This window comes from Augochlora pura, chromosome 4, assembly GCF_028453695.1.
Source record: "Augochlora pura isolate Apur16 chromosome 4, APUR_v2.2.1, whole genome shotgun sequence".
In the NCBI taxonomy this organism is placed as follows: domain Eukaryota; kingdom Metazoa; phylum Arthropoda; class Insecta; order Hymenoptera; family Halictidae; genus Augochlora; species Augochlora pura.
Window position 1 is genome coordinate 25,369,563 of NC_135775.1, and position 19,748 is coordinate 25,389,310.

Here is a 19,748-nt window from a genome sequence, read left to right on the forward strand (position 1 = left end):
TTGTGCGACAAGGCTAAAAAGAGAGATTCGTGGCGCCATCTACGGTGGCGAGTTTGTGAACTAACTTTCCCTATCTTTACCATGTGTAAGACAAGGACAGAGATAGTGTGCGACAAGGAGACTAGATGCGACGCTAGTGCCACCAACTTTTTAGACGAGCTTCGAATTCCCTGGTAAGTATTAGTGACACATGATATGCAAGGAGGTATCCGACAAGGACAAACTTATGCGTTTTACAGAGAGAGAGTAGGACAGACATAGAGCATCTCTCTCGACGTAACAGTGGCATTGAAAAAACAATCGATACGATGTATTTATAATTTGACAAAATTTTTAATTTCACGTTCTATACCTTACATTCTGTTTTACATTAATGTAATAAATTTTAAGATCACTATAATATACTCAGCAATGAGATGACAATCTCGTCCGCTAAACAACTATTCTATCTCGTAAGCATTTACAAAATTAATTGCTCTACAAATTAATCATTCTGAACGCAACAGACTCAATATAAAACAATATGAATAGAACTCAATCAGCTTATAAAATAATTCAATATTTCACTTCTTACAAATTGCATTCTTTACGTAACGATGAAAAACAGTGTCTATTTGTTATTCTATTTTGTAATTCTGTATAAAACTAATTTCTTTTTAAATTAATCATACTGAATGGAACAGTCGTACTTTTATAAATCACAAGTAGAGAAGTTCCAAAAATAGGATACATTCAATGATGGATTCGAAACGAAAGTGGTCCAGATTGTTCGCGAATCGATCGGACAATCCTTCAGAAGTTCACCCACTCACCAACCGGGTAACCGACATATCAGCTGCTTCACAGGTGTCCAAGGATCGCAATTTTCCGGCTGGTTAACCGATTACGGAGGCGTTTGCAGAATCCCCATGGTATAGCGGCGTATTCGATTTCATTCGCGGCGATTTTCACGTATCGGAGCACGGGGTCCCATGTGGTCGCCGCTGATAAGCGGTGAATTGAACTTCTATCGAATTGCGGCAGATCTCGGCGAGTATAAAAGCCCGATTCCTTGGGGCTACCAGCATCAGCAGCTCTCCGGAGCTTCAAGGAGCAACAGCGATCCTCCGAGCGTTGAAGTCTCTAACTACGGTGAATCTACCATAGGAAACATACAACTGCTTCAGTGAGAACGTACAGGTAAGTACAGAATTAAAAAGAATATTTATGAAACATAGAAATGATGGGAATATATATAACTATACCGGGAAGTGTTAGAATTCTGTAATAATTTTTAAAAAGGGACTCTTGTAGTTTGTTCTAAACCTATTGCTCGGTCTCATAAAAAAATTTGCTATGATATTACCATTTTATTTTTATATATTTATCTACACTTTAAAACATACCCTTTGACTACACTGTGGTCCTCGACTATAATTTTTGGTAGCCAATATACTATTCTGTGTTCAGGATGCGGCGCACTCGACACGTTGCGCTGCCAGTGAAGGCTTGGCAGTACATCGGACTCCTGATAGTGTCCCTAGCGTGTCTAACGTTAGGGTTGGTGTCCAGGGACAAGGAAGGCAGAGCAGGAAGTTTAGCAGGACCGGAACTAGAACATCAGGCACCTCATGAGTAAGACAATACTAATTTTGCATACACTTGAAATGCATTTAATCAAGAAGTGATACTCACAGCATGCATTCCATTTTGAATTCAGAGTCTCAAAAATTATTAGCATATTCTCCATCCTAAAAGCAAATAAAACATTAGTACTTTTCTTATTGTGAAATATTTTAAAAAGGATGAAAGTTCTATGAAAAAAAATATCTTCGGATTCATGGATACTCGAAGACTTAAAAATCAGCCTAAATAAAAAAATCAATGCTCTGTTAATTGTATAATACATTTTCAGAGTCGACGCCTGTCCAAACTCATACTACTTCACCAAAATGCCTTACTCGAACCTCTACGAAGACCAGACCAGAGTTCCGAAGACGTCTGCAGAGACTGCAATCAGAAGAGTCAGTCCTCTAGCAAACAGTCCGAGGATCTCTCGATCGCGGAGCCTAGATCGCAGTTCTGAGATTCGACTGCAATCGACGAGGGATTCCAGGACCGAGAGAAGACTATCCAATCGAGAAACAACCGATCTCTCCAGACTCAGATCCCGAAGCCAGGAATCGCTGAGGCGATCCTCGAGTCCGATCCGTCTTTCTAGAACCTCGGACATCGATGCTCGCTCCACGTCCCGACTCTTGGATCGTAGCTCCCGGAGCACTGAACGGAGATTGGCTGTCGACCGACGGGAAAATCGAGAAACTCTGGCACCTAGGCTTTCTGAACGGCGAGAACGATCCACCGATCGATTGGACGTCAGGGACCGTAGATCTCACTCTATGGAACGACGTGAATCGATTCTGAATCGCGAAACTAGCCGGGAAGATCGTAGAGAGGTTCGAGAACGCCGGGCTAGATCCCTGGACCGTCGAGAACCGAATTTGGAACGGCGCTTTAACCAGAACCGGGACATCGCACGCGAAGATCGACGCAGAGCCTTGGTAAACCGTGTAGACAGACGCGCCGATGATCGTAGATCATTGGCGAAGGATCTCCGTCAGATCCGTTCGGTTTCCGATGAAGATCGACGAAATTCTGTATCCTCTCGAAACCAAGACTCTCGATCGCGGGCTTTAGAAAGGACCTCAATTAATTCCAGAAGCAATAGACAATACTCTCGATCCCTGGATCGTCAAACCTCGCGAACGCAGAACAACATTCCTGATCGAAGACTGTCGAAACGATCGGCAATCGTAGAAGAACGACGCGAAAGGAGCATGATAAATTCTCGCGAACGATCCATGGACCGCCAAACTCCCGATTCTCGCCGCGAAAGGATAGATCGATCCCTTAGGACCGCCGACAGTCGAAATCGTATGCAATCAGTAACCAGACAGGCCTCCAAGTCAGATCAAGATCGCCGTGCTGCTGTTCGATCGGAAAGACGAGAAGAGAGTAACGAACGAAGGGAAAGGATGGCGCGATCGGATCGTCGATTGGACGCTGGATCGAACGAAAGACGCGAGTCTCGATCGTTGGAACAATCCAGGCTGGATCGATTCTCCCGAAACCGTGTTGCTAGATCGTCCGAGAATGTAAAACGCGATGTAGATCGACGAGTAAGGGATCACTCTACCGAGCGACTACTGGCACGCAGGATACCCCTGGATTCGAATCGCCAAGAAATAAGAACCGAGCGATCGAGGATCAGCAATCTGGAACGACGAGAAAGATCGACCCGGCTTAGCGCAGACCGTCAGGCAAGGGAATCGAGAGAACGAGTTGCTTCTGAACGAGATCTGGATCGGCGAGTAAGGGATCTATCTAGCGATCGACGAACGGAAATCAGGGAAGTCACGAATTCTAGGAGATCTATGGAAAGGCAAACACATACCGATGCGAAACGTCAAGAAGCTAGGACTGAGCGATCAAGGATTAACAATTTGGAACGGCGAGAAAGATTGTCTCGAGAGTCGCAGGATCGAGTTGCTAGGGCTTTGGAACGACGAGTTAGAGATTTATCCGCTGATCGACGATCCGACCGCAAGGCAGCTATGGAATCTAGATCGTTAGAACGTCGGGAACGTCAGGAAATTAGGAGCGACCGATCCAGGATGAACGATTTGGAACGTCGAGAGGATACGAGAAGAATTGTGTTGAGTCGACGTGTAAGAATTGATCTTTCTAGGGCACCTGAAACAGTTAAACGCGACTTGGACCGACGTGTTAGGGATTTATCCGCAGAACGAAGGTCTGAACGCAGAGCAGCTGCGGAATCTCGATCATTAGAACGTCGGGAACATCGGGAAGCTAGGAACGACCGATTCAGGATGAACAACTTGGAACGTGTTAGAGATCTATCGGCTGACAGACGTACAGAACGCAGGGCAACTCTTGAATCTCGATCATTGGAACGTCGCGAACGTCAGGAAATCAGGAACGATCGATCCAGGATTGATAATATGGAACGACGAGAGGAACCAAGACGAGCTGTGCTGGCCCGACATATCAGAACTGATCTTTCTAGGACACCAGAAGCTTCCAGACGCGTCTTAGAACGACGAGTTAGGGATCTATCGGCAGACAGACGATTGGAACGTAAGGCAACTGTAGAATCTAGGTCATTAGAACGTCGAGAAATTAGGAATGATCGCTCCAGGATCAGTAATTTGGACCGAGTTAGGGAACCGTCCTCTGATAGGCGGATGGAACGTAGGGCAACTATGGAAATCAGGTCTCTGGAACGTCGAGAGCGTCAAGAAATTAGGAGTGACCGATCCAGGATCAACAATATGGAACGTCGTGAGGAACCAAGACGAGTTGTGCTCGCCCAACGAATCAGGACTGATCTTTCTAGGACACCAGAAGCTTCCAGACGCGTCTTAGAGCGACGGGTTAGGGATGTATCGACTGACAGACGATTAGAACGTAAGGCAACTGTAGAAGCCAGGACATTAGAACGCCGAGAACGCCAGGAAATCAGGAACGATCGCTCCAGGATTAATAATTTGGAACGTAGAGAAGAAACCAGGCGATTAGCATTATCGCGTGAATCAAGGATCGTTCTTTCCAGGACACCCGATGCATCTAAACGCGACTCGGAACTGCAAGTTAGGGATCTAGCCCGTGATCGACGAACAGAGCGCAGGGTAGTCGTTCGTTCTAGATCTATGGAAAGGAAACTCGACGACAATGACAAACGCCGTGAAATCAGGATCGACGCACGATCAGACCGTCGATCACCCATGGATCTCTCCCGACTGAACTCTGCGAATCGTCAAGAAATTAGAACTGATCGTCGACTATCAGAACAATCTACACTTAATTTGGAACGCCGGGAAAGATTGAATCGGTTGCATTTAGCCCGTGCATCTCGTACTAGGACTTCTGAATCTTCTATTCGCAATTTGGAACGTCGTGTAAGAGATGTATCAGATGATCGCAGAACAGAACGTCGAGTACTTGATACTGGTAGGCTGCCTAAATCCTCGGTTGCTCTGATTCGTCAGGAAAGATCCGATCGAAGCCTGGATTCTGGCCGACTCCTGAGACAAAAGATGGATGTTAATCGATTGCAACGAAGCAACGATCATGCAAATGATATTCAACGGAGACAAAGACTGATAACTACTCGAAGATCCTTGAACGATGTCCGACGGTCTCGCCTGGTGGATCTAAGCGACTCCCGCGATTCAAGGAAAGATTCGATGGACTCCCTTCGACATATTAAGTCATCCCGATATCACAGAATCTCTGATTTCGACGATGTATCCTCGAGGTTGAAGACCCCAGGCAGCATTCTAAAAGTGGAAGACTCTGTTACAGATAGCATGACCCTTGAAATTCTACGCCAGGCAATTCTAATTGGACTCTGTGCTGTCTATGGACTCTCCATCTTCCATGGAAAAGATACTTTTATTAGGTAAGCAACACCATACAGACATAGCAATTGTATACGTTTATAGCAATTTAATAAAATGTTTATCTTAATGTTTGTTACAGCAACCTCGGGAGACAGGCCTCGCGCTTAATTCTGTGGTAAACGAAGGAGTCCGTCCTCTCTACACAAACGACGATCCGCTATTTCCAACCTGCTTCTAGTCGTTGTTCTAGTGTAATAATCACACGTGTTGTAATTGCAATTGTCTTCGATCTGTAAAATAATAGAATCGTTGTATTCGATGTAGACGCCTGTAACTAGAAAGATATATTTTGCCTGAATAAATTGTTCAAATCGAACTTACGTATACGATATCTTTGTCCTAAAAGTTCCTTATCACTGGATAGGTTTAACGACTGAGCTCTGTTTAAAATAACGGTCTCCGAAAGCAACTTATCAATTTTCTATAGAGAAAATAAAATTCTTATCCTTTATAAAAATTTAATAAAAGTCTTAACAATTAGTTAGAATTTAATCATTGTAGTTGGCGGTTTTGAACGGAATGAGAATGTAAGGAGGAGTAGCACGTATCCAGTGTAATCAATGCAGAGCCACTGAGATAAATGGTAAAGAGAATTAAATTAATTTATTCAAGTTTTCATCTCGTGGTTTGTACATCACGGCGGTATAGCTTAAAAATAACTATAAAAAAATGGTGTGTTGATTTTGACATAACATCCAGTCTTGATGAAGTTAAATTTGTATAGTCTGCAGTGTAGTCGGTTACAATGATTCGATAAAAACAGGTGCCAGATGACACAGAAAAGAACAAACTGCTATAATCAACGATGAGATCTATAGAACAAGAGATAGAACATCGAAAAATGTTACACTGAAGACACGTCGATTTGTGCGATATGCGTGTGCTTTATGAGTGCAAATACAGTTTAATTGATGATTATCCTTAAAGTGTACTAAATACATATACAATTGGACGACTCTGAGTGTAGAAATGACTTCGTTGATGGCGAAATAATGAGCGATATACAGTGTACCCTAACGCAGAGGACATCTCGCGAATGGCGTCTACTTTAGGACACCCTGTATTAGTAAAAAATAAATACGATCGTCGAAACAATCAAAGACGACGCTTAAATATACAGCGTGATCTAAAAAAGCCTCATGTAAAAAACTACGGTCTACGCGAATCTGGAAGATATCCTGTTTTGATCCTGCTTCCAACTACAGTGAGTCACAGCCAAAATTCTACAAAGTACACTAATTTCTAATTTAGATAAACTTTCATAAGTCTTCTTACTCGTATACAATTTTAGGTGTAAGATACTTTTCAGGCTGACTTATTTCCGTCATACCCCTAAAGATTAATTTCACTTGATGTTAATGCAGAATAAATACATATAGATTTCATTAAGTCTATATTGCTTCTTTAATATCATATTTAATTTCTTTCCACCATGTGAAGCGTAGTTTCAAATGCAGTGTACAATTATGGTTGTGACTCCTTGTATATTTCGTACAGCTAGAAAACTCGTGAAATAGTCTTCACGGTGATTAAGTACCAGACTAAAACTATTTGTTCCGATCGCGGAAGCAGTCCTGTTCGACATGTCTTTTTAATCTCACTAGTCATTAGATAAATAAAAAGTCTGTATTTTTTTGTTTCAGTAAATATAGATCAAAATATTTCTATGTCCATTTAATAAACGACTATCGTAGTTTTATTATACTTCCGAATGCGGGCGTAGTCCATGCGTTTTGCGCGCATACAATGGCAAGAAGGAATGTTGACGAGCAGTTACGATAAAACAGTAACATCGTCATTTGTTCGTTTCCCATTTTTTTGTTCTTTTCCCCCTTTTAATATCTTTGGCAGTGATCCCAGTCGATCGTTACGCGCGAATTTTTCCAGGATCGATATGATTTCACTGGTTTATACGCTAATAATGTCTAGAGATATTGCAAGAATGACCTTGAACAGTTAAATGGTCGCAATCTTAAAAGGTCCGATAAAAATCATCGGTCTATCTTTTTGGCTGCACATACCATTATTTTTCTCCTTACAAACGAGGCATACGATAGAACAGATCTCGTATGGCTAGCCATCTGTAATTCCTGACAAAGTCTGACTAATGATGATATATAGTAATCCTATTTTAATTAGAGGTAATAACGATAATGAAATTTTAAAGCTTTCCATGTGATACAAAGATACCGTTTTACCCTCCTTAGCAATGCGTTTCTATATCTATCGGCTCTTCAAAATTAAGGGACGTTACAGAAGTACTGTATTGGACATTAGAGCTATCTTATACCTCGCCTGTGCTTATACAAAGTACCTAACAATATAACGATAACGTCTGCTAGCAAAACCTTAGGTTCCTCACTGTAACAGTACAAATTATCACAATGCCCAATAACGAATCGAGAAAATGTCTTTCCTTTCAGGAGACCCATCATTTTTCTCAACATTACGGGTTGTCTAACGTGAACCATGGAATCAGTGAACGTTGGTGATTTCTTGAAGCATTCCAAGGATATGATCCAGCTCTTGCCTAAAGTAGCACAGTTGTCGATTTTTACCCTTTTCATTCTTGCAGTCCCTGCACTGCGTTCTATTTCGAAGCAGGTCACGAACTAGACCTTGCAGAGTCATCTCCCTACTCTCGTGTCGTTGCTGAAGAATCGTTATCTTGTCTTGTAGCAACTGAAGTTGCTCTGTGCCCTTAAGAACAAATTCACAAATTAGAAGCAGGAAATAAAAGTTGCTTTCTGGTAAGATTACATAAAAATAAAAAATTGGAGTAATAATAATAATGATTAAATAATTGGTCACATACTGGTGTTGATAGATATTTGACTTTCTCGTTCAAAGTCTTTACTTTGTTTTCTAAGTGCTCCCGCTCAGCCGTCAGAACCACCACTTGTTCCTTATAGTCCCTCAGCTTCTCAATTTGCTGCTTCAAATGCGAAATCACAGCCACCTGTGTGTTTATCTGACTCTATTGATAAAATATAAGCAGTATTCTTAAAATGAATTATTCACCGCGCGAATGTACTACGTGCAAGCATTCAGAAACATAACAAAATGTAGAAATGAATAACAATAGTTAATACTGCACGTAATACTACAGACCTGTAACTTTACCACTTCTGAGTCTCCTATTTTCACACTGTAATCTTTCAGCAAAGCAGCCATCTCACGCTCATGTTCCTCCTGCAAGAGATTTAAATCGTACAGCCGCTTCTTCTTGAGAGCCATGAAGTCTTTATTCATCTTGCTTAGTTCCTCCTTCAAGATGTCGTTCTCATCGGTAAGCCTCTTCACCAGAGTACTGTCCCCATTTTCGGTATACTGTAAAGGATCATAAAGTTTCTGCCCGGACGAAGTTAACCGTTGAGTGTCGTTATTATGTCCGTTTTGGTATACGTTTGAGTTCTGATCATTTCCCTCTGCAGATCGCAAGCTTAACAACTTAGAGTCGGAAGATACCATAGCACGGTTCATCTTCTCGAAGTCGATGGTCTTGATAGATCTCCTATCGTTCAACAACTTCTCCCTCTCCTTTTGCAGCCTCCTATTCGTCTTCTGCAGCTCTTGGAATTCTTTGGTAAGTTTAGAAACTGTTTTATCCTTGTTCGTTAGTTCCAACTTCAATCCTCTTATAGTGGCCAAGAGGTGGGCATCTTCCTTGGGATTTTGGGACTTCAAATTTACTTTGACCAATGTCTTTTGCTCTTTTTTTTCTTCTTTTTCAAAGGACCCCGCCCTTTCTTCCCTCCTGATAGTTTCCACACCCTTATTCTCTACGCACTTCACTGCAGTCTGAGTAAACATATCATTATAGATCTTACGATCTTTGATAGTTGCCTCCAACAGCTTCCCTTCAACTTCGATTAACTGTGTTGTGTATTTCTCCTTCATATCAGCGAATTTCTTTTGAAATTCTATGAGCTTCTGTTGCGCCATGTCATCCTTTACCTTAATCTCATTTTCTAAGCATGTTATTCGATCCTCCAACAACTTTACCTTCTGAGTTCCTACCTTATCCGGTTCTGAATTTGCAGCCAGTATAAGAGCAGAAACTGAGTCAGGATTCTTTCTTTTAAGTATTCTCTCCATTTCGCGCACCTGCCTGTTCAAGTCCGTGATTTTCTTGCTGTCAAGGATCACCTGATCCTTCAGCTTTTGCGTCAGCTGCTTTTCACGTTCCACGTGATTCTTAGACACGTGCAGCTTCTCTTGCAAAATGCCTTCTTTAACTCTCAGCTCCAATAATTCTTTCTCCAATGGCAACACATTCTGCTGGAGCTTGTCAAACTCCTGCTTCACTACTCGCAATTGTTCAGTCTTGGAACCTAGTTTCACCGACAAATCCTCCACCTGTCTCTTTAACTGGAGCTCTACCGACGTCATAGCTTGTAGTTTATCAGTGATAAAGTCATTCTTCGTTCTCAGCTGATCTTTAAACATTTCCAGCTCATCATTCAACAAACTATTCTGCTCTTTCAAGTCCTCATTCTTTAATCCATAATCTGCATTCTTCTCGCGAAGCTCGGAAAGTTCTAAATTAAGCCTCAAAGTCTCCTCTTCAAGATCCTTTACTCTGTCTACAAGCTGTTGCGTCTTGTTCAACTCCAATGCTGTACTCTTGTGCTTTTGCAACTGCTTCATTTCCTCCTGCAATCTCTTAGAGTCTTGCAGCAATTTCTTATTTTCTGTCTCATAACCATGAATTAATTTTTCCTGCTTCTCCAACTCTCTTTCCATTAATGTAATCTTCGTGTCCTTTCTATGCTGAGGTTCCGGACGTCTTTCACTCAACGAAAGTTCGTCGACCTTCGCTTTCAAAACTATATTCTGCTTCTTCAAAGCGAACAGCTCCTCCTCAAAGGATATTCGCATGTTGTCCATCTGGCTCTTGTACATCTTTGCTTCAGACTCCAACTGCTGCTTCAAAAGAGCGTTCTTGTGTCTCTCCTCGCGACACAACATCTCCCAATTCTGTTTCGTCATGCTCATCCTATTGTCACCGCCAGCCATTGTAACTCTAGGTTGAATATCCGGTGATTTCTGATACCCTTTGTACGTGGAAGACAAAGAAAGCATTGAACTAGTTTTAACAGGGTCCTTGTTTGATTTTGGAGACACCTTGGGCTTAGAAGGAGCCTTTGGGATTCGTTTTACGGTAACTTGCAATTTTGGCTTAAGGGTTGGCGACCTCCTGGTCACAGTAGGAGCAGGTTTCTTTGAAAAGTCCAATGGCTTGGCAGATCTCAAATTCTCTAGAGATGTTCTGAATGGTGGCTTGCAAATCTGGTCATAGCTTTTAGATTTGGAGAATCTAATTTCTTTCTTCTGTGGCTTAATGCTTGACGCGCTGGCTGGTGGGTTGGATTTTCGTTCTATGTTGCTACGTTGACTAGTTGTTGCTTCAATTTTTACTTCAGACCTCGCCGATGTCTTTTGAACTTTTTTCGTAGTTTCCACAACTTCTGCCTTCGGTTCCTTTACACTCTCTACCGACTTCTCAGCCAATAATTTGGGAATTGCGTCCGCAAATAACCCCAACCTCGGCGTTAGACCAACAGTGAACAGCTCTTCTTTCTTATCATCCATTGTTACAGAAAATTGTCTTACAAACTGATCTTTTTTAACAGGTATCTGTATTTCGTTTTTGTCGCTAACCTGCGACGATTTCTGTTCGTCTCCACTGGCGCTAGAATCTGTTTCTACAATTTCGTGTTCCGTTTTTGAATCTGCCATCTGAGGTAGTTCTTTTTCTAATATGTCCGTAATTTCTTTCTCAGGAAATACTGGACTCTTGTCGTTTGCGAGATTCTGCTCCTCAATAGATACTTTCTCATTAGCAGTTTGCAAAGTATCTGTAGGATTGTCCCGTTCCTTCTTGTCTGCCTGACCCTGTAAAAGCTTCAAAAACTGCGAGAAATCCTCCTGTCCAAAACTCGAGCTCCCCGACATGCCTCCTTCTGCTCTCTCTTTCAATTTCTTTAGTGAATCTTCAAAAAAATCTTTATCCACGTCGATTATCTCCTTCTGCAGATTATCTTTGTCTGATTCCACCTTCCTGGTAATTTTCAAGTCCTCAGATTTTGAATGCCTTTCGATTGGATCGTCTAAGTCGGAACTACTTGATACTTCCACTTTCTGTTCCTCGAATTTCTTTCTTTGCAGTTCCAACGTTTTCGGAGCTCTTAAGCTGTTTACATTCTCATATAAGACATCGAACCCAGGACTGTCTTCCCTTTTCTTCTCATTTTTGGGGCTCTTTTTGATTTTCTCCGTCTCTTTGTGCACCTCCTCCTCGATCATTTGAAAAATATCCGCTTCTAATTGTCTAACTCTGTTAAGACCATCAACGTCCTCCGGGATATTCTCAGGTACTAAAGTATCAGTTTTCGATCCGCTCTTAGATAAACTAGTGCTATTTTTCCTTACAAGCTTCTCAGCCTCTTCTAACAGCTCTTCTACTGATTTCTCTTCTTCTGTAGGATGTTTGGAAGAATTTCTAGATTTTGTGCGATCCGGAGCAGAATTTGGACTTAGAGCTCCAGCTATTTTACTCATCTCCTCTAAGATACTACCTATGTCTTCATCGGTTGCATCTGTAAAAAGAAATTTTAGTAATCCTAACTTTTTTTGATTTGTCAGAAGCAATTCCGAACACTATAAGTGTTACGAAGATTTGATCCATATGTCCTCAGTAAAATATGAATGGAAGACTCACTCTCAAAATCAGATGGGTATTTGTCAAAGGCTGCAGAAGCTAAAATATCACACAAGGTATCATCTCTGTCTCTTGCTTCAATTTCATTTTTATGGATGGCCTATATGAAATAATAATGTATCAGAAAATAAAAAAGAAATGAATTTTAAATTCTATATGATATTCTTCAATTACTTTGCACATTCTTTCCTTCTCCAAGAATTCCTTCATCGAAGAACTAATATCTGGCGATGGAGAAGGTGTTTGCTTCACTTTGGCTTCCATCTGAATGGCATTAGAAACCTCAAGTCTTGTGTTTGGCTTTTTCAACCACCATTTCTCCTCTTCGTTTTTCTCACTTGGTACTGGTTCCTTATTTACCTTAGGTTTCTCTTTAACTCTAATTGAATTTTCGCCTATGCTCAAACTTATGGAAGAGCCCAAGGTGTCATCCTCAGTTGATATTAGCTGTATAAAAATTGTATTTATTATGTACGAAACTAAAAACTGTAGAAAAATAAAACCCAAAATTATTATTATCGTTTTCCGATCGAAAAAATTCTGTATATAAATTGCAATCTGAAAAGAAACCGATGGGCTTTGTGAATGGGAACAGGTTAATGTATCTCGCATATAAAAATCGATGTTACTTACGTCCTCGAAGCGAGGGGACTTTTTCGAGTTTGAAGACATTCGGATATTTTATTGACACAACTTTTGGCCACTATAATTAGCATAATCAATCATCTTTCTGTGGTGGTTTGACACTTGCCGTACTTTTTGTTTGTTTGTCAGTTTCAATTCGCTCGATGGTTTCCTCGCAGCGACCTCACCTGTCCAGTGACGTACTTTGACATTTAAAACCTTCGTGCAAATTAAATAAAAAAAATGTAATACTAATATTGTAAATTACGATTTAATAAAGTACTTCTGATAAAAAACTTAGAAGCATAGAACTTTTATTATTTCACATAAAGGAAATGGAAAAACATCATTTTTTTCAGTAATGGTAATTTAAACATGACTTTTATTTGCCAAAGTAATGATTAATATTAAAGAACATTTTTTTAATTAATAATAATGAGTGCCTGAGAAGGTGTCGAGAGTGCGCTTAGTAAGCATTAACAATGTTTCATAGAATTTAAGTTTCATAACAATTCGGATAAAACTGCATAAAACACCGATAGTACTTGTCTTGCAATTCGTTGCAAATGACGAACATGTATGAATTAATTGCCGTTAAACTTCCGTAAGGCGTATCGAATATGATTTTATTCGGACATACAAGACAATTAATTCGAAGGGAAACGATTCTACCATCTTTGTAGGTTGTTGTGCAGAACGACAATAGATCCAACAATGCATATCACAATATTGTTTATATGAATCTATATTCCTCTTATATTTCATAAAATATATGTATATATGTATATATACATATCTAGAATATGAATAAATCTATTAAACTTTGAAGGCGATTTGTGAATATTTATAGTCACATAAGTCTACACACAATTTATAAATTTGTAATACTAAGTACTACAACATAACTATTTTTCAGGCGTTAAAATTTGCTCTTTGCAAAATTAAATAAAATTCATGCTTTGAAAAAAAATTTTTAACATTTCAAATTTACGAATCATGTGTTGAGCTTTGTGACTATACATGAACTTCTTAAGCGTAAATCGTAACATTCGTCGTAACATTTTCCGTCAACGTCTGACAGTTTGTATGTAAACGTACTCGTTCATAAAAATAATAAAGTATTATATTATTCAAGCTTTTACTATTTGTTATCAAAATAAATTCTAAAGGTACATGATTTCGCTGATTGCCATATATCTACCCGCACATTTACGCGAGTACTACATAAAGGGTCCCATAATTCGATATACCCTTATAACCATAGAGCACCAGAGGCACTCTGTTAGAGTTTCCAGCTCAAACTTACTTATTACAATGACGCTAACTTTGTCGCATTTCGAAAATATTAATATAATTTGCACGAGTAAAAATATATCTCTATCTCATCACATTAATCGCAGTTCAGTGATAACATAAGTGCAGTTTAAATAACTCTTTGCTGACGAAGCTAGTGTGGCATTCCTCGCAATAGTGCAAGGCATTTTTATTGGACAACGTAGCCGACGCGGAAATATTGTCCTCGTCGATGAAGTCTCTGAACGATTTCTTCAGGCTCCTGATGTTAGGTTTGCAGTCAATGAAACTGCGACAGTCTCTGTTCAATGTGCTAGAGGCCACGTCCAGTTCATTTAATTTTCGTCTCTTCCCGTTTCTCAGGTATAAATCGTGACTCCTCAGATACTTCGACGCGTGTTGTGTCGCCGCAACTCGACGACTCATTGACCTCAAATATTTCATTCCATCTACTCCACTAAAGTCAGATGGCGTATGACTCAACAGACTGCAATTGACCCTATCGTTTTGAACTTTAATAGAAACATTGTTAAGAAGTGCGTTAATTGCGTCAGCAAGGTTATTATTTGTTTCGTTCTTTGGCAGCGATAATATGGATTCGTTTAGCATCGAGTCCTCGAGATCCGAAAGCTGCTCCTGCTTCACCGCGAAGTTGATCCTATCCTCTACTGCAGTCAGCACCTGTTCAGGAGGCAGCTTCAACTGACTCGCGATATTGCGAACCTTCCGCTTGTTTACGCTGAACTCAGCGTTGTTCAATCTTTGGTTTTTATTCGGGGACCTCGAATATTTTCTTTGCCCTCTGTAATTGATCGCGATATTTCTCGGCCTTAGAATCCGACCCTCGAATTCATCATACCTCTCCTCTTTCATCTTCTTTGCCTCAACGTTCCGATGTTTAGTATCTATCTTTGATTTCCGGTTCCTCGACAACGACCTGAGACACGACGATTTCCTTTTCTGTCCTACATAGTTTACTAGAAGATTTCTGGGCCTCAAATTATGGGTAATCACATCCTTAACGTCTTCGTTGCCGTCAGCCACGCTTCTGACGTTTTCGATGCGACATATCATTTTTGAAACATCTTCATTTTTATTGACTTGCATTAACTTGCTCGATTGTTCCTGAAACATATCAAGTTTCGAAGTGCCCGAGGAGTTTGTCTTTACAGTTCTCGAATTGCTACTACTATCAATTTCGTTGTTCAGCCTGCTGCAACGTGATACCGCGGTGTTCGAATAGTTCGTTGACACAGTCGGATTACTTTGGTCCATTTTATCACAGCAACATCTGCATCTGTAAGCGCCGTACGAAATGCCGTTCGGTTCGTATGCCATCGTGTTCATGGAATTCATGTAGTTCACATCGCCAACCAGGGGTGTCATGTCTACGTCGGCCGCGTCGTAGTCCGGCGTCTCGAGCTTGATGTTCTCGATCTGCACCATCGGTGTGCCGACCCTCATCTGCGGAACCTCTTTCGCCATCCATGATAACTGGCTCTTCAAGTGCGAGTCCGTCTTCAGACAATCGACGTAAAACTTGAAAAACTCTTCTAACTTATAGCTGCACCGATGGCACATGTGTTTCGGCAACAGGTCCATCTCGTGCACCTACAGGTACATAATCGATACAGAACGATTACGTATCTCCTCGTGATCATGATCGCGCGATGCTGGAAACGGGAGGTGAGGATGCTCGACGTGTCGTACAAGATCGCGTAATAAATTGTGGAATGTCTTTAATATTAGAACTACGGAGAATTAAAAGTTATATCTCGTATCTGAGCTCGATTTAATCAAAAGAATGCGAGCTAACCAATGATGCTACAATTATAAGGATAAGGATAATGTATAAGGGTAATGAAATGTTCTTTATTGCAGGTTAATTTTTTCCAGTTACCAGTATTCCTGAAAAAAACATTTGGCTGTCTCTGCTCGAACTACTGCTCTATCTCGCTTCCCACAATATATCTGTCCATTCCTTCACTTTGCCTAATCGATGTAAATTTAATCGTGGCCTATTATAAAGTGGTAAAGTTCTAGCTAATAGCATTTTCACAATAAATTATTTTTGAATTTTGTCAGATAGTTGGGAACATCTTTAAATAACGTGATATCAAAAGCTTAATTTTAGTTTCAATATGGGACCGATAGTTGTGCGTAGTTCCGGTGAAAACATTTTAATTTCAAGGTCAAAGTATCGATGTAGTAATCTGAGTCGCATACAGTTACACGTGGCACATTTTCTAGGAATTAGAAAGTGCAATTAAAGAAATTCGACCTGATACAGAAATGATTTAATGTTCAACGTTACTCGATACGATAAGTCTAGCACATAGGGCAATCCATGATCATAGAAGTTCATTCTCAGAAAGTTGCAATAGTTATTAAAGTCATTAATTACGATCGAAAAAAATGAATTCAGCAATGGGAAATATTGAAACAATATGTCAGGGGTTTGCAACGATCGCGTGTTGGCTATCAACCCCCGCAAACTTGGACCATATTACTAGCAGGCATGATTTCGATATCGGTATGGTCCCGCGCTGCCATTTCCCCAGAATCAAATGCTCGGATAACATTCACCTGCGATCTCCAGATCAACACAACAAATAGCTACCATCACATTTCCAATGTGACGCAATAGCCGAAGTCATTAATGAGGCATATTGGCGCGCAAAGTAATGATAACCTCACTTTTGACAACATAAATGCCACTTGTGGATATGTTGGCCCTTGTGACAGAGCAGCATTAGAGAAATCGTTCGGACGTAAAATCTATTATTCGATCACATTTGTTTCGATCCGGGAAAACGAAAAGTCGCACAAGTTTGATTCGTAAGGTAGGTGGTTCGAGGAGGGGGCGTGCGTGTTTATTGGGAGACGACACGTCGGGCCCGCGGAAAATCAGAGAGAAGAATTGTGCAGAAATTTTGTGACGTACCATAATCGGTAGAACGGCGTTGATTTTCTTCACATGGTTCTCATTCTTGTCAAATATATCAATAGAGATACCGGAGTGCTTGCCGCAGAGGCGGCACACGCGACTCGATTCGAGGGTCTCCATAACGATAGTGATAGCTCTTAGCTAAACTCCTGCACACCTCTCTGGCCGTAGCTTGTTCAGTTAGCGAGAATGGGATTAGAAACTGCTTTCCCCTGATTGGCTGACAATTTACTGCTAAACAGTGCTGCCCTCGCAGCCAAAGACAAAGAGGGAAAACGGCGAGTAAGAAAACGTTACATTAAACGACTTGTACATACGTGCGAAACGGATCGCACCGATGGACGATGTACCTTGTCTCACTCTATCATGCTTTCGAACTCACCCTTTTCACATATATATTCGACTGATCCCTCATCCGAGGTAGACGGCGCGAACTTTCATTTGTGAAGGACCTTTGAGCAATGAACGATGTTCAATGCGCATTGTTCATCGTTCGCAAATTCGTTAGACTTTAAAGCTCCTTTACAGATCGAATCTCACGCCGCGTGCTCTCGGATGGAACGCAAGCCGAAAGAATGCGTAAGAAGGGTGATACCGCAAGCGTGGTAGAATGAGAAAATCTAAGTTTCTCGTCTGTGTGAATACTCACGCATAGAGCTTGCTTGGTTTCGTTCTTTTTCCCTCGGTCATATCTCGTTCTCTTTCTAAAAAAAACCTGTGCCGAGCTGGATGCGCACTAAAATGGTGGGGATACGCGCGCCAGCTTAGGGAGCAAGAAACACGTGCAAGAGTTGAAGTATCACTGATAGCGAGAGCGCGAGTTAGAGCGTGCGAAGCTTTCGAACCCTTCCGAGTCCACCACGAGTATGAGCCTGTTGTTGTTCGCGGGAAAACGCTCGGAAAATTCGCCGAAATGCTGGCGATAAAGCCACCCGTATAGTAATGCTTCGTGCGTCACATTTCACCGTGAATCGAGATTTACGCAAACGCGAACTCCCAGTGAGGAGAAGAAGAGCGCTTACGAAAAACGCGGCCGGTACGCTCGATCCTACCAGCCGACGGAAAATTCACGCGACTTTTCCCCGATGCGAATATACCAACGATACCACTACTAGCGCGATCACAGTGATCCACAGTGATCGAGCCAGCACCGAGCTCGCCTTATTCCTCCTTGAATCACTGCGACCGCGCGACCTGACATCTGGCGGTCTCGAGGCGATACATTAACGCCAGATGATCAAGTGACTCAAACAACTGCGTTCTAACCTTAACGTGTACTGGGGCATCTGTTTTGACAAAGAAACATTTTAGAAATCTTTGGGACGCTATGGAGAACGAAGGTTCAAGCTCGGGTGAAAAATCGTTCGCTGAGAAGCATGCCGAGAGAATGAAGCGGATGCGAGATCTACATGCGAAAAGGGTGAGAAATTTATTGCTTGTACTTAGAAGCTACGAAGGTCATATTTGCTTTGTTTTTTTTTAACGCTTTCGCGTGTTTATGTTAACTATGTTGACAGCTCCACATTTACAAATAACTTATAACACTGTTCAACGGTTGACGAAAATATGTTCCATCCGTATTAGACGAAATAATTCCGTCGTCTGACAGGAGTGTATTGTTACTTTCTTTGTGGTAAAAGGATAGTTCTGTAATTAGCGTTTCAAATGTTACCTTTGTAGAATGAAGCCAGGCAGCAGAATCATAAGGAAGTTGTTGAGGAAGACAAAAGGAAAAAGCTCCCATCCAACTGGGAATCACGTAAGAGGCAAGCTGAGTGGATTGTGCAAGACGAGGCTGCAAGAAAAGAGGCACAAGAAAAGGTATAAAATATGATATGTATAGAAATGCTGTATTTTTAAAAGAACAAACCTGTTTATATCATGTATTCTTGCAGGGTGAAGACTATGATAGAATTAAATTATTACATATTGATGCAACGGAGGCTGAACGAATTGCAAGAAAAAAGAGGAACAAAAGTAATCCAGATCCAGGATTCTCAGATTATGAACAGGCTGCTATTCGTCAATATAATAGATTGGTGAAAAATATCAGGCCTAATATGGAGACGTATGAAGATACCAAGAATAAGTTAGGACCAGCTTTCTATGGGGACAGAAATACAATATTGCATGGTCTTCATGAAGATAAAAAGGAAGCTGTGGATAAGATGGTGGAAGACCTGGAAAAGCAGTTAGTATTATAGTACCAAGTGCTTAGAATTTGTTTAGTATGTATTTTAATGATATTCGTTATTTTTTCACAGAATTGCCAAACGGGATAAGTATAGTAGAAGAAGGATGCATAATGACGATGCCGATATTGACTACATTAATGAACGTAATGCTAAGTTCAACCAGAAATTGGAAAGATTCTACGGGGAATATACTCGTGAGACTAAGCTAAACTTGGAGAGGGGTACAGCCATATAACGGGAATACTTTACACTAATGGACTTACTACAAATACCTTGTATTTTAAATAGTATTTCAAAACTCATACAAATTGGAGCCAGACTAATGTAAAGTTGACTGTTCAGTAACTAGAAGTGCAGATGCGTTCTCCCAATCTAATATGTATATCAAGAAAGACAGATCATGTATATATAAATATATACATGTGATGATATTCATGTATATTAAATTATATGTATATTAATTTCACATGATGTACGCTATTATAAATAAAAAAAAAAAGAAA

General features: G+C 40.8%; 4 protein-coding genes across 9 annotated transcripts; 2 read left to right on the forward strand and 2 right to left on the reverse strand.

Annotated features, from left to right (window-relative positions):
• The first annotated feature begins 1,442 nt into the window (after positions 1-1,442).
• Positions 1,443-5,772, forward strand: LOC144469150 (uncharacterized). The gene is made up of 3 exons (XM_078179110.1): positions 1,443-1,614; positions 1,895-5,461; positions 5,542-5,772. Exons 1-3 carry the CDS (start codon positions 1,451-1,453, stop codon positions 5,579-5,581), a joined length of 3,771 nt encoding a protein of 1,256 aa, XP_078035236.1. The 5' UTR covers positions 1,443-1,450; the 3' UTR covers positions 5,582-5,772.
• Positions 5,773-6,054: 282 nt separating this feature from the next.
• LOC144469045 (uncharacterized) lies at positions 6,055-12,959 on the reverse strand. Of its 3 annotated transcripts, XM_078178922.1 has the most exons (7): positions 12,820-12,959; positions 12,361-12,633; positions 12,187-12,286; positions 11,097-12,064; positions 8,574-11,045; positions 8,278-8,439; positions 6,055-8,162 (listed from the first exon to the last, which is right to left on the reverse strand). In XM_078178922.1, exons 1-7 carry the CDS (start codon positions 12,856-12,858, stop codon positions 7,938-7,940), a joined length of 4,239 nt encoding a protein of 1,412 aa, XP_078035048.1. In that variant the 5' UTR covers positions 12,859-12,959; the 3' UTR covers positions 6,055-7,937. The 3 variants fall into 3 exon arrangements, with proteins under 3 accessions (XP_078035048.1, XP_078035047.1, XP_078035046.1); XM_078178921.1 differs by having other exon boundaries at positions 8,586-12,064; XM_078178920.1 differs by having other exon boundaries at positions 8,574-12,064.
• Positions 12,960-13,179: 220 nt separating this feature from the next.
• On the reverse strand, positions 13,180-18,166 carry LOC144469048 (uncharacterized). Of its 4 annotated transcripts, none has more exons than XM_078178933.1 (3): positions 17,700-18,166; positions 17,048-17,281; positions 13,180-15,714 (listed from the first exon to the last, which is right to left on the reverse strand). In XM_078178933.1, the coding sequence occupies exons 2-3, from the start codon at positions 17,168-17,170 to the stop codon at positions 14,212-14,214; spliced, it is 1,626 nt and encodes a 541-aa protein (XP_078035059.1). In that variant the 5' UTR covers positions 17,171-17,281; positions 17,700-18,166; the 3' UTR covers positions 13,180-14,211. The 4 variants fall into 4 exon arrangements, with proteins under 4 accessions (XP_078035059.1, XP_078035060.1, XP_078035058.1 ...); XM_078178934.1 differs by having other exon boundaries at positions 17,048-17,284; XM_078178932.1 differs by having other exon boundaries at positions 17,048-17,294.
• A 59-nt stretch (positions 18,167-18,225) lies between these two features.
• LOC144469051 (pre-mRNA-splicing factor Syf2) lies at positions 18,226-19,657 on the forward strand. Its single transcript, XM_078178939.1, has 4 exons — positions 18,226-18,470; positions 18,731-18,871; positions 18,946-19,241; positions 19,315-19,657. Exons 1-4 carry the CDS (start codon positions 18,378-18,380, stop codon positions 19,478-19,480), a joined length of 696 nt encoding a protein of 231 aa, XP_078035065.1. The 5' UTR covers positions 18,226-18,377; the 3' UTR covers positions 19,481-19,657.
• Positions 19,658-19,748: the final 91 nt, after the last annotated feature.

Coding starts and splice junctions, on each gene's coding strand:
- LOC144469150 (XM_078179110.1), top strand. CDS start 1,451: ATGCGGCGCACTCGACACGTTGCGCTGCCAGTGAAGGCTTGGCAGTAC. Junction 1,615..1,894: donor GAACATCAGGCACCTCATGA/GTAAGACAATAC, acceptor ATACATTTTCAG/AGTCGACGCCTGTCCAAACT. Junction 5,462..5,541: donor GGAAAAGATACTTTTATTAG/GTAAGCAACACC, acceptor TGTTTGTTACAG/CAACCTCGGGAGACAGGCCT.
- LOC144469045 (XM_078178920.1), bottom strand. CDS start 12,858: ATGTCTTCAAACTCGAAAAAGTCCCCTCGCTTCGAGGAC. Junction 12,287..12,360: donor AGAAGGAAAGAATGTGCAAA/GTAATTGAAGAA, acceptor TATTTCATATAG/GCCATCCATAAAAATGAAAT. Junction 12,065..12,186: donor ATACCCATCTGATTTTGAGA/GTGAGTCTTCCA, acceptor TTCTTTTTACAG/ATGCAACCGATGAAGACATA.
- LOC144469048 (XM_078178933.1), bottom strand. CDS start 17,170: ATGGAGACCCTCGAATCGAGTCGCGTGTGCCGCCTCTGCGGCAAGCAC. Junction 15,715..17,047: donor ACGCCGTTCTACCGATTATG/GTACGTCACAAA, acceptor ATGTACCTGTAG/GTGCACGAGATGGACCTGTT.
- LOC144469051 (XM_078178939.1), top strand. CDS start 18,378: ATGGAGAACGAAGGTTCAAGCTCGGGTGAAAAATCGTTCGCTGAGAAG. Junction 18,872..18,945: donor GAAAAGAGGCACAAGAAAAG/GTATAAAATATG, acceptor GTATTCTTGCAG/GGTGAAGACTATGATAGAAT. Junction 19,242..19,314: donor GTGGAAGACCTGGAAAAGCA/GTTAGTATTATA, acceptor ATTTTTTCACAG/AATTGCCAAACGGGATAAGT.